The 13,943-nt window shown below is 39.2% G+C and overlaps 1 protein-coding gene across 1 annotated transcript in view; it reads right to left on the bottom strand.

The window, feature by feature from the left end:
- Positions 1 to 13,943, bottom strand: part of vps37ba (VPS37B subunit of ESCRT-I a) — a 46,058-nt gene that overhangs the window by 18,232 nt on the left and 13,883 nt on the right. Inside the window, exon 2 of the mRNA XM_078554117.1 lies at positions 12,961 to 13,132. Coding sequence (XP_078410243.1) covers positions 12,961 to 13,132 — 172 coding nt within the window. The remainder of the gene's footprint in view (positions 1 to 12,960; positions 13,133 to 13,943) is intronic.

Here is a 13,943-nt window from a genome sequence, read left to right as displayed (position 1 = left end):
GAAGATGTGTTTGGTGGTGGCATCATGCTGGAGTTGGCGGAAATGGCGGAGGATGATCCTTTGAATGCGGAGGCTGGTGGGGTGATAAGTGAGGACAAGGGGGACTCTATCATGTTTCTGGGAGGGAGAAGAAGGTGTGAGGGCGGATGCGCAGGAGATGGGCCAGACATGGTTGAGGGCCCCGTCAACCACCGTGTGTGGAAAACCTCGGTTAAGGGTGGCCGCTTTGCAGAACACCTTCGGTCTGTCCACAAGCATTACCCAGACCTCCCTGTCGCAGATGCTGCCAGACTTGCTGAGTTTTTCCAGGTATTTTTGTTTTTGTTTTGGATTTCCAGCATCTGCAGTTGTTTGCTTTTATCATACCTTATAATCCAGTTGCCAACCTACAGTAGCCAATATGCCCATCATATCTATGTAACTGGTGTTATTTAAGTTTAAGATCCATATTCCAGTTTCAGATTTAAGTGTGTCATTCTTGAGCTGCATGTGAAATTCTAACATATGATTATTCTTCCCCAGAAGATTCCTTACGAATTAATAGTCTCATTACACAAGACAAATCTAAAATAGTCTGTTCCCTATTTAGTTTCCCAGAACAATATGCCATGAAACTCTCTTGAATACATTGTGAATTTACCCTCTAAACACTTTCGTCAATTTGATTTGCCCAGTCTAAATGAAAATTAAAGGCTCATGATTATTGCATTACATTTGTTACAAGCTCCTCTTATTCCTTGATTAATACTCTGGTCAGCAGTGTTGTTACTGTTAAGGGGTCTATAAACTGCTCCCAATAGGATCTTCCGTCCCTTATTTCTCAACTACCCCCACCCATACTGATTCAACTGCTTGCTCATCCAAGCCAAGATCCTTCCTCACTACTGTCTTTGTCATCCCCCCCCACCACTTTCCATTGTGTCTAATTTTGAAATGTCTAGTTAGCTCCCAAACTTGGTTAACATGCAACCAGGTCTCTAATCACGATAAAACTCAAACCCACTTATCTCTATTATTTCCATTAATCCAGTTGTTATCTGAATGCATGAAGCATTCGTAAAGAATTAACTTTTAATCACTGCTCCCTGATTTAACCTTATTCAGCTGTGCACTATTACCATTAAACTCTGACCGTTCCCGTCACATTCTGATCTTTAGACAAATTACGACACTGCCCCATGGCCTTGACTTTTCTCTTTATATCTATAAATTACCCTGTAACCCAACCCAAACCCCACTCCCTCCTTTTTAGTTTAAAACCTTATGAGCCCTATCTCCAGCCCTAGTTATTTGATTTGTAAGTACATTGGTCCCTGTCCGGTTTAAGTGGAGCCCATCCCAGGTGAGCAGCTCCCTCTTTCCCCTAGTTACTGGTGCCAGTGCCCCATGAATCGAAATCTGTCTCCAACACTATTCTGCACCATGCATTTAATTTTATGAACGTTTGACCCAATGCTAATTTACACATTGCTCAAAATGGTAATCCAGAGATTACTACTTTCGAGGTTCTGCTTATCAATTAGGACCCTAGCTTCTCAAACTCTCTCAGCAGAATCAGTAGCACTAATGTTCCACTGAAATATAGAAGTTTACAGCACAGTACAAAGCTAATCAGCCGATATCAGTGCTATTTGTTACAGCAATCCACTGGCTCACTTCTGTAGTCCTGTACGCTCCTCTGCTTCAAGTGATGATTCACCTTTCCCTCAAAAGAAGCAAGTGTCTGCCTCAACTGCCTGGGTCAAAGCACTTCAAGGTCCACTCCAAGTAGACATTTTCCTACCAGGGAATTTTACATTAGTCATACTTTGGCACTGAAGTCCTAGTCACAGGAAATAAGTCTTGCCTTATTCACCCCATCAAATCTCTAAATCATTTTTAAAAACCTGTACAAACCATCTGTTTGGTTTTCTCTGTTCCAATTGAAGCAGTGCACATATCTCATTTCTCCTCATAACTACAATATAGTTTCTTATTCTTAGCACTGTGATGAATCAACACCATGCACTTTTTTCTATGGCTTTAATGTCTTATTAGCTTAGAAGACAAAAATTGTACAGTGGAGCCTTGGTTTAACCATCGTCTTGTGCAAATTCTTCTCACACTGGTCAATCTCCCATGACACTGTATACAGGAAGTTGATACTAAGTATCGCCTTTCGAATATGTCATAATGGAATGCCCTAGGGGCCTTACAACAAGTAGGCGCAAAAGTGATGTGGTTAAAAAGGGAAAACAGCTCAAATAGATGGGACTACAAATCAACACAGTCACATGCCTTAAGAGTGGTGCGTGTTTCATTGTACTTGCTGCTCCAATTTTTACTGTTCAAAATTGTGTAGCTATTTGAGAGCCCAATAAATTAACAGATTAAAAATAATTCTCAACTGTTTAGCAAGAAGATCCAACAGTAATAATCACATCAATGGATTTTTTTTGCTGGCTAGCACAAGCTTAATCTAAGTGAGATACACTATATAACATTTTCCTCAGTTTCCAACTGTGGAGGTCAGGCTAAGTGAAATGCTGACTGATAAATGTTGGGAAATACCTTTGTATCACATGTATTGGAATGTGCCGATAAGAGAGCTTTTCACTATCTGCACACATTGGAACATCAGCTATACAAACACTTGCATGGGACGGGCTCATGCCAACGTTTCCCCAAGGAAGTTTCAATTTTAGTTATGCTATTGTGATGAGGTGATAACAGACACTGGCATTACCCGAGAGATAGTAGTTGATGGGATGGCACAAACATCCCTGGAAGCAGATTACTCACCATTCAACAAGTGGCGGTGAATGGAAATCTAGAAAAAAAGTATAAAAAATACTTTCTACATTGTTTAAATCATGTTCAACACAAAACATTTGTTACCTCACTGAATGATTCACAGGAATCTTAACATTGCAAAGGTGCAACGTTATCTTTCAAATTTATCCCATTTCAGCTGCTGACTGCTAAGCTAACCTAGGTCCACTCACCTAAACTGAAAACAAAAGTACATCTGGCCATGTTGCAGCAAGGTAGATTTCCCTAGATGTCTTTGAGAGATCAGATCAAGCACTCATCATTGATTCAAACATTAATAAAAACAAACAGATTGTGAATCACTCTTTCCCCACTGGCAACAGTCACCTCTGTCGGGTAAATTGTAGGAAGTAGATTCACATGCAATATTCCAGGAGTTGTTCATCAGCACTGGTTAGTACCATGGGCTACCACAACTAATCAATTCTGTTCCTGTATCAAAACAGGAAATGCTGATAAACTCAGGTCTTTTTTGCTTTTATTTTACTGTTCCTGCAATTTCATGGTCTTGATAATCTTTCTCACCATGATTTGGACTATGATCTCTGGATTGTCCCTCAAGTTTTAAAACAATTCATTAACTAGTGTAAGAAAAGTGTACTCAAAATAATTTCCCCAATTTTTCTTAGAATTTGTTGAGCTTCCCTTCCTGTTCTTTTTTTACTCCAAACAGACCATGTTTAATTTTGGTTACGTTTTTCTATATAATTCTCTCTCTTCATTCACATCTCTCTGCTGTCTACCTATAAGTCAAATTTCTGCTTCTACCTACGCATTCATAAATTCCAGATGTTGCAAAAGCCCATAAAAATCTCTACAGTCCTCCATACCAGACTTTAGGTAGCAGATACGACTCTAAAAGCAGCTAGGGATCAACAACACCACAAATGCTGTGATCTTAATTTCAGCAGCCAGCAAAACAATTTTTCTTAAGCATAAGATGTCACTATCTTCCCCAATATGATGGTGATAATGAACTACAAACAACTGCATTATTGATTAACAATTTAACTATATCAAAAAAGCATATACAGCTCTAGAAATCATTTTGTGAACAAGGGAACATTCCTGTGCCTCACAATTGATCCCTTCACTAATTTTTGTTTGCCCTCACTGCTACTTAATCATAATTTTCCTCCCCTTCTCTCTCACACAGAGATGGGCTTATTGGGGCACAGCACCACCACATTACCAAAGTGGGCTATTATTCATGTGTCTGCCTAGACAGGCGTCAGGATATTCCACTGCATCAGGCATCAGAGGAGAGCCTAATCATGTCTGCAACTTGTGTCTAAACCGCACAATTCCAGCATAGGTTACAGCATAGCTATCAGGAGCAAAAGCTCCTGACCAATTTTCTTCTCTTTGGCTCGAGGGTGCTGAAAACAATTGTAGTGGCCCCACTGCTGCCCTGGCTATCTAAGAACAGGTTGGAGGTTAAACCTGGGGCCTTTCTTGACTCCTATCCATTTAACTTGGATAGATCACGTGGCTTCCAAACTCAAGCTTGCATCATTCAAAAAAATAAGAGCATCCTCACTCTGGTTGCAGTGAAAAAAGTCACAGGTTTTACTATGGAAATTCCACTCAGACCATGATTGAGATCAGCTAACTCAGCAGAGATTAACAACTATTCTCTATGGCTCTGAACCATGTAATCTTTTACCAATAGAAGCAGTGAGATGAATTAATAGTTGTTTTTCTTTCAAAGGGCATTTACAGTGCCACAGAGACCATTAGATAGGTTAAATTATATATTTTCCACAGCAAATGCTAAACACTTGGGAAATCTGAGAATTTTGTTATTTGATTGCACTTGCTCAAAAACTGATTACTGTCGGTTTAGTTTTCCCAAGCTGGTACGTTTTTGATCACTAAGGTGCTGTCATCTTGGGCCATTGCCAGTCAACTCTTAACAGGTTCAAAGCAGCACCAGAGTAGTGCTGTGGGCACATTTCTCTTTGCTCACCATAGGCTAGTAACACATCCAGAAACTTCTGAAATGAACTGAAACCAATTAGGTTTTCATTTAACAAGAAAAACAACTGATGCTACAAAGCAAGTTTTAAAAAATAAACAAAATGCTACAAATACACAGGTCAGGCAATGTCTGTGGAGAGAGGAGTTAATGCTCCGATGTGATGCCCTTGTGCCCAGCATTTTCTGTTTTTATTTCAGATTTCCAGCATGTGACCTATTTTGCTCAAGTTTTTAAAAAAACTCCATTAATCTTTTTCATTGGCCCTAATTGCTCTAGTTACACACATGCCTTACACAATTAAGGCTTAGGGGCACTCGAAAACAAACATGATCAACTCTGCAGTTCTTACGCTGCCAAACTACTACTTGGTATCCGCAGACATATCTTTTAGGCCACCAGCTACGGAACTCAAAACAACTGAATCAAGCTGTAAAAAGGCTTAACAATGGTCCGATGCCATGTCTCATCAGCACAATAAACAAATTCTATTGACGGTCAAACTTTGAACCTGAAGACATTTAAAAAAGTCAAAACTAATGATCAGTAGGTTATTCTATTGCTCTATCATTTTTTTGTATTTTTATCCTGTACTTAGATTGATTGTAAAACTTATCTTAATTTGGCCTTTGGCCACAGGAGTTAATTTAATAAATAAACTTAATAAGAAAAAAAAAATTCCAGGACTCATTACTCTACCCCTGTTGTTTTCCCAGCCAATTTTCTGTTACCTGACAGTGACTTGTTGCTGGGGTAGGTTCTGCAGCCATCTATTGCCCAAGTAGCCAATCCGTTTATGTTGTTTGGGTAGTGGGAGTGGCAGGCTATTTGACTGCAGCTAACGTCATAGCCAAGCGCAATCCTGTCAATGTGAGCAGGAGCAGGAGCCCTGGTACTTTCAACCCAAGTATACCATGATCAATTATGGCTACTGCACTACTGCCCTGGCTGAAATCACTACACATGGGAGATTAAAACTTTCCTGGCCTCTCTGCCATATCTTCATTGCCTTAACTAGCTGAGTCATTACAATGGGTTGCATTTACATATTTACATGAACATTGTGCTATGCATGTAGAAAAACAGCTGATTTTTAAAAAAAATCCACAAACCTGCCCATTGTAATGAAAGTAAGGGAAACCATGCAACGGTGATAAAAATTAATACTATAAATTTTGGCTAATCTATAGTAAATATACTCTGCCATGTCTAAAATATTTTCCTTGTATAAAACACTTACAAGAGTAAATGACAAATGCCTACAACACTGACGTTAACTACTGCCTGTAACATTAGAAGCTTTTAATAGTCTAATTGTTTTGGTGGAAAATTAGGTCAGGTTCAGAGCAGGGACTAATTTGAGTCTCATTCAACCAAACCATTATTTGTTCTGGTTCTGCTAAATTCTATATGATAGATCCACTGCCAAGCCACCAAAATCTTCTCTGGCCACTGTGCTGTTAGCAACAGATTTCGAAACAGACCACAAGTGGAATGGAAAAATACCTCAAGATGCTATACATATACATAATATATTCATGGAAACAATAGCAGGGCCTGTAAAACTGCAGCAAAAAAGCATGCAGCAATTAGGCACATATCCATTTTGAATAGTGAAGGGGCACAAATACCCACTGGCTGCTAAACAATAGTCTCATTTAAGTCCCATTATGAGTCTGCTATTGTGCATCACCAAGTTTCGTGCCATAGTGATTTAGATGCTAATTATTTTCAATGCCCTCCACTGTATGGTAGTTGGAAAATGTAAAGTTTGAATGTTTTGAAGAAGTCGGTGTCAATGCAGGTCAGGAACTCTGATAAATAGCTTGTGCACTTTGCAAAATTACAATTGGAAAGCTGAAACAATGAAATAATTTGTTGGCAAAAAGAAGAATGTTGTCTGAGCTTTTTATCTTGCATTCATCAGGACAGATTCGCCAGAATATAATAGTATGGGGAACAATAATTTATACTGCATGAGAAGAGAGATTGGTGGCAGGTGGATTCTTGATTGGTAGAAGCGTTGCCATGGAGATTGCACCAGGGAACAGTTAACTGCCAAGCTTTTGTTTAAATTCAAACCAGGCAGGTCGACTCTGGTCAAGGCATTATCGTGGGAAATGAACCAGGGAGTGGATGACCCTAAGCTTTTGTTAGTTGCTGTTTACAATGGATAGGGCCTTGTGTGTGATTATATGTAGCTTCCAGCACGCCACACTGCAAGCCTTACTGATAATCTTAAACTGGTTGTAATTCTTAGCACAATCAGGATTGTTTAGCAAATGTTGCCCAATCACGGAATCACATCTAATGTTGAACACTATGTTCTGAGTTTTGCAAGCACAGGCTGGTTAAGTGTGGTCAATATTTTGCCCGCTGCGAACAGCCATGCTGTTTGATACGATCCAGTCTGAATGTATGGTCTACATATCTGGCACTGAAAATTTGAGTAACAGGTGAAGCTAGCCGTTTCATGTTGCTATGATGCAATAGCAACACGAGTGGTACTGGCAACTAACAGGATGCGGCCTTCAAACCAAAAAGACGTTTTGCTTATCACACAAATGGATAATATGGTATATGAATTTCAGTGCCGGTGTGATGCCAGATATGTGGTGCATTCATCACGGCAACACCGCTACCAGGGTCCTTTTGCCAATCAAATGCACCTTCTTCTCATGCTCTATAAATTGTTGTTCCCTTTAGATTTGGTAATCTTGCGAATCTCTTCTGATGAGGGCAAGACGAAAAGATTCAACAACATCTTTTTCAACAACACAAGCTCTGTACTACCAAACAACTTGTTTTAATATTTGTTTTTTTTTCCTGATAAGGAAGGTCATACAGAACCTAACTACAGTTTTAACATTGAGTCTTATGAGAACCAATGTTTCATTTAAAGTTGTGATTTTCATGAACAACTTTATGTGCAGACTTACTGTACACTTAGTTGGAGAAGATTTCTGCTCATCCAATTTTTTGTGTCAGACAAGCAGACAAATCATACAGGTAAGGGATCAGAGGGGTGGTGGGAGGTACATCTACAACCTGATGTCTGGTTTTCAGATGATATTGTAAAGTGAGGTAGGTAGCATGCACAGGTAGGTGAGAAATAAAAGGCGGTCCCAAGGATAGATCCTTGGGGACACCAAAGGTAATAGCACAGAAGTGGGAGGAGAAGGGAGTCAAGGGTTATGGTGGGCGGACAGGAAAGTGGAGTTGAGGCCACAATCAGATCAGGCAAGATCTTATCAAATGGTCATGCAGAATCAAGGGGCCAAATGGCCTACTCCTGCTCCTAATGCTCGTATTCTTGTGTTGTGTGAAGGCGTTGCATGCAATTCTGTGGCTACGATTCAAGAGTCAATAAAGGAACCGAGCAAGAGCAGCTCCACTCAGCCAATGACAGAAGAGAGACATTGAAACAGGATATTGTGGTCAACTGTGGTGAAGGCTGCAAATAGGTACAGAACAATGAGAAGGGGAAGTTTATCACTGTCACTAAGATTATTAGTGACTTCAATAAGGGCAGTTTCAGACCAGAAACCTGATTGGGGGGGGATTCAAACATGGAATTTCAGGGAAGATGGACACAGATTTGGGAGACAATAGCACATTACGGGCTTTGGAGAGGATAAGATGATTGGAGATGGTTAGTAGTTAGTGGGGGTGGTAGAAAAAATTGTACCGGAGGAGAGGGAACCGTTAACAAAATGAGCTAATGTAGGTCTAGGTAGGGAAGTTGGGCGGTCAGCAGTTTGGTCAGATTAGGATTGAGGGATTAGGAGGTGGGTCTCTTGGGCAAGATGAGTTCAAAGAATCAAGACAGGAGATGGGACAGAATCTAGAGAAAGACAAGTTCAGGGCTAGGGCAGCAAGGAAGAATTAGGGGAAATTTGGTCCACAGGGCTAGTTAAGACTTACCAAAGGTGACACAGCTGTATCAGCTAAAATGCTAACAACAATTTGAGACGTATCACATAGGAAGGTGGAAAGGGAAACAACAGTATATTCTACTGATCAAAATAATTGCCATTAAAAATACGAATGCACCAGTCAAAAACCAACATATGTGTCAGCCAGGTACAGTCTGCAAAATTTACCTCTATTTAAATATTAAGGCATTTAATGGTTATATTGCTCAACTTGTAGCAATCAGCTAAAATGCAGAACCATCTACATCTTGGTTATTTCAATTATACAATAAACACACTCAGCTATAATTGTTACCTATAACCTTTAAAACATGGATTTTACCGGATTAAATCTGTGGCTATTATTAAATACATTGTTGCCCGAGTTCCCCGCCCCCCCCCCATCCCACCCCACCCCACAATAAAACCAAATCATCTCGAGTCAAGAAGCACCATGAGGTGAATTTTTCATGTAAATCTTTTCATCACAGGCTGATGGTCAAAAGTTAATGCAAATTGATATTACAATTTTTATTTTAAAGCAGAAATTATAGAAAATGCTGTGACCCAAGTTTCCTATTGCTTCCATCCTAATATACTTCAGGAGTTTCTAAGCCTGAACTTTATAGTCCGTCAGCGTGACTGAGAGATCATGAGGAATATGGTGCAGCTGTACTATCACTAGTGAATATCCCCAAGGCAATATTCACATGGTGTCAATGATATTCTCGATATTTTGAGCACAGTGTCAAGCTTCAAATCAGAGGAAATGCCCAAGGAAACTATTTTTTGCTTTCAGAAGGACTAAAAGATATTGAGAAGATGGGCCAAAAAAAAACCAAACATTTTTCTGGCTAATCTTTTTCCATTTTGAAGTGATTGTACTTCAAAAGGTAATTCATTGCGCAAAGTGCTTTGAGATATGAGTATGCAAAGTGCTACGCAAGAACAAATATCAATGTTAAACAGTTTTCTACTAGATGCCACCTCAGGTAGAGTTAGATACATTAAGAGTTGGAGGCCCTGAAAACAACCCACAATGACACCTGGCGGCTTCATGTGTGGCACCTATGGCAAAACCTGCCTCTCAAGGGTTGGCTTCTTTAACCTGCAGCAAAGGTGCATAATATGGAGACACCCCATCTGAAATGGATTGTTTGCTGTGTGGCCATCATCTTTTGTAGATGGACGGATGCCGGCAAGAGTTGGATAGATGACTCCTATAAGCAGAACTCAACTTAAGAGCATCTTTGCTGCTCAATTTCTAGCCAAATGATAGATTGATCCAGTGCTGCTAACAAAAGAACTGCTCGTTTGTACACTGGATAATTTGCTCTTGTACACAGTCTCCTTTTCAAAAGGTAGATAAGCATTCAAGTGAGACAAGGTGAAGTATAAACTAACAATCTGGTTTACCTTGCATGAAACATCAATGAACTGAACACATTCCCAACAAGATGTCTATCTCAGTTCTCATACCACGAGTAGTAAAATGCAACTCTGCGTCTCTATTATGGAATGAACGGGTGAGACAGAGTGGGGGGGTGGGCTCAGAGGAGAGGGAGAACAAATGCTCCGAATCTCCCCTCAGTTCTCCAGAGAGGGTTGGCTTCAAGTTACTGTCTTGGATGTGAGGCCATCCATCACATGATGTGGAAGCTATTGCAACTATATTATCTGCTTAGCCAAGTTCCCTTACTGGGTATATTGAATGAAATGCCAACCTAGTATTAAGAGTGTGAAAAGGAGTATGATTTTCGATGACTGTTGGACCTTGTATTTTACCTGTTTCTGGGAGTTATGCCTTTTTAAAACTATTTATTTTACTGTAAAAGTATTTTAAAAATTAAAATCCTTTTCCAGTCACAAAAAAGTTTCAAATGTTACAATTTCATTGGCTGGAAATGAGTACATTATCATTCTGAAAGTGTTTGGTTTAGTTATTGCAATTGTGGAATTTGTAATGACAACGACATGATCGATCCCTTTTATGGCACAAGAATTCCAGGAAATTATGGTACAAGTGACTTTATTATTTACACCACAACATCATTTTCCTGGGATTTCCCCAATGCCCTGTCCTTGTGAAAACCAGGGAAATTCATTATAATCAGTGGGGAGAGTGAATTTTTGATGGATTAACATATTAGAGAAATTGCTTTAAAAAAAAAATCAGATCAGCAAGGGAAAAAATAAAAATTTCACCCTGCACAGTACTTCGGAATCAGCTTATTCAAGATTTCTGTTTTTCTAACCTATCGCAGGTAGGGTTACTTCACTATCAGTAGCTCAATAAAACACTCAACACCTTCTATGAACGTAGAAACAGGAGTAGGTCATTCAGCCCAATCCTGTTCTACATTCAATCATATTGTGAACTGTTGTTTTTGTAGCAGGAAATAACAAGCCTAATTTATGTAATAACTCATTGCAATCCTTGAAGTCTGAACTCACTGCACTTTTTTCCAAGGGTAATATATCCTAAGTTGTGGTGCCCAGAACAGTACACCCAACTCTATACTGTGATCTAAGCAGCATTTTGCATTTTAGTAGTAAGGAGCAGCACGCCTGCATTTGAGACATCTCAGCTATTTTAGTTTCTACCACAGATCAAACCAGCACATTGCCCAGCTCGTTTTGAGGTCAGACACACACAGCACTCTGCATGGACAAAATAGTCAACACTTCTTTTGGAACATTACCAGAGGCTTTGTGGACATTGGCTAGTTTGACTGCCAATCGTGCACGCTCAGAAGCATCATGGCCACTAGGGAAGTTTGCTTTTATCACATGTTATTTACTCTTTTATACAATATTCAAGTGACTGGTCAGTTACTTTGATTTATATTAAACTTCACTTGTTTTAAACGAAGAAGCAGAGACCTGCATATACAGATGAAATATCTAAACAATTATAGCAAATTCTTGCCATTAAATAGTAAAGCAATGCATATTTATCAGGTATTTTGTTTTATTAAATCTCATGTCGAATACGGCTAACTTGTGTTAGTTCAACCATTACGTAACGCATTTTCTTTCACTGCACTATATTGAAGTGAACTGCTTTGGGACAAAATATTTAATGTTTTTGGTTTTACTTGTTGCTACAGCAACATATATTGGCCACGTTGTGCAAGTCGCCACCAAACTCTCTCTGGCAAACGTTGACAGAAATTCAGTACTGGAGGATCAGTGAGCACAATGATCTAAGTTATGGCGTTAGTGGTCAACATGCCATTTCAGTGAATTCTAGGCCATTATCTGTAAGCTTCTGAGTAAAAGAGCATTATAACATTTGCCTTCTTCATAATTATGAAAATTGAAACTAAAACAATGCAGTTAATTTTCTTCTTCATTTAACATATGACATACAGCTCCCACAAAGTGCATTTAGATTGAGCTATATAGTGCACACTGCTTGCTTGTAAAGACACGATTGTGAAGAGAAACAAAGTAGTACAAAGAATTGACATGCCTGCTGAGTATATATTAGATGTAACTAAGTTTTAGACATGTTCTGCTCTGGAACTGGCACTCAGGGACATTGAGCCAATGTAACTGAGAAGTTAGATAGATAGATAAACATTCAAATGACAAAGATTGAACAGGAACAATGACTGTTCCCAACACTTATTTTCAGTGTCCAACTCACTGAAATGCAACATGAACAAATGCATAATCTTTTCAAATATAATTCAAATCCAAGATCTGAGTCTCTTCCTGGAAAATGAAATAAACCAAGAGGAAGATAAAGTGACAGGCTGAGAAAAAAGCTTAAATATAATGCTCGCCTGGAAGCAGGACTGTAAAACTACAGCAATTCAGTTCAAGTCAAAGTCTTGCCACATCAAACCAATCTATGAAAATTTGGGATTATGATAATTTTATGTAAAATAGAAGAAGAGGGAAGAGGATTCAAATTTATTAAGATTTTCTTTACAAAGAAGTTTGCATTTCTTTTAAATTCACTTTTGATTTGAAATGCAAGTCATTGTTTAGCGAAATTATGCAAATTTCAAGCAATAATGCCATGCTAATGGTGATGCTCAAGACAAGTCAGAAGACACTGTTCAATGGCATTTAACAGAATATATTATTAGGGTCAATGACTTTTGGCGATTGGAGTTGTGTTTATTACGAAGTGTGACACTCATGAGAAGTATGCTGCATGCATTTACATATGAAACGTACTAAAGCAGAAGAGCCAAAAGTTCAAATCAATGTGTACTACATATGAAAGGAGGCACAACAGGTTACCTAATTTTGACTTCCTCATCTGATATGCTTCAAATAGTGTCTGTAGTTCTTGATATTTCCCAGTTAATTGGAGTTTCAGGCAGTCCAATTTGGGGTGATATTGTAGATTCTGTTCTGCTAGACTACGATTACTAGCAAGACTTATGTCTTTATTTGGCTGTATATTCCGTACCTGAAAAACAAGAAAAAATTCTTCAACTTCATGTTACAATTGGAGCATTAGCCAATCCTTGCCAAACACAGATAAAATCAAAATACTACGGATGCTGGAAATCTGAAACAAAAACAGAAAATGCTGGAAAAACTCAGGAGGTCTGACAGCATCTGTGGAGAGAGAAACAGAGTTGACGTTGAGTCTGTATGACCCTTCTTCAGAGCTAAAGAGGAGTAGAAATGTGATGAAATTTATACAGTTTAAGAGGGGTGGAGCAGGTGAAGCTGGACAGAAGGCCAGCGATAGTTGGGGGCAAAGGAGAGATTGATAAAGATGTCATGAACAAAAGGACAAAGGGGGTGTTAATGGTAGTGCGAAGGACTAAAAAAGGTGCTGATAGTGGAAAAGGTAAGAAAGCAGAATGTGATAATAGAACAAGGGAAAGCACTCCGAAAAGTGCAACATGAACAAGTGACAGATGGCCCTTGTGGGAACACTAGTTTGTTGCCCTTGTTACTCCAGTAAGTTTGCAGTATTTTGAACTGTTTTTATTTCAGCCATGTAGAATTCCACTGTGTCTATGCACTGTTACCCATTGAAACCATAGAAAGGTTACAGTGCAGAAAGAGGCCATTCAGCCCATCATGTCTGTGCCTGCCAGAAAAAGAAATTAGCCGCTCATTTTAATCCCACTTTCCAGCACCTGGTCCATAGCCTTGCAGGTTACAGAGCTTCAGATGCAGATCCATTGCTTGGATTTTCCTTTAAAGGTTCAGTGTCACAACAGTATAGCAATAATATAGTGCTGGCAATCACATCAGCTGCTAAA

Source organism: Cetorhinus maximus, chromosome 12, assembly GCF_964194155.1.
Source record: "Cetorhinus maximus chromosome 12, sCetMax3.hap1.1, whole genome shotgun sequence".
Lineage (NCBI taxonomy): Eukaryota > Metazoa > Chordata > Chondrichthyes > Lamniformes > Cetorhinidae > Cetorhinus > Cetorhinus maximus.
Note: the sequence above shows the minus strand (reverse complement) of the source record. Positions and strands in the feature narration are given on the sequence as shown.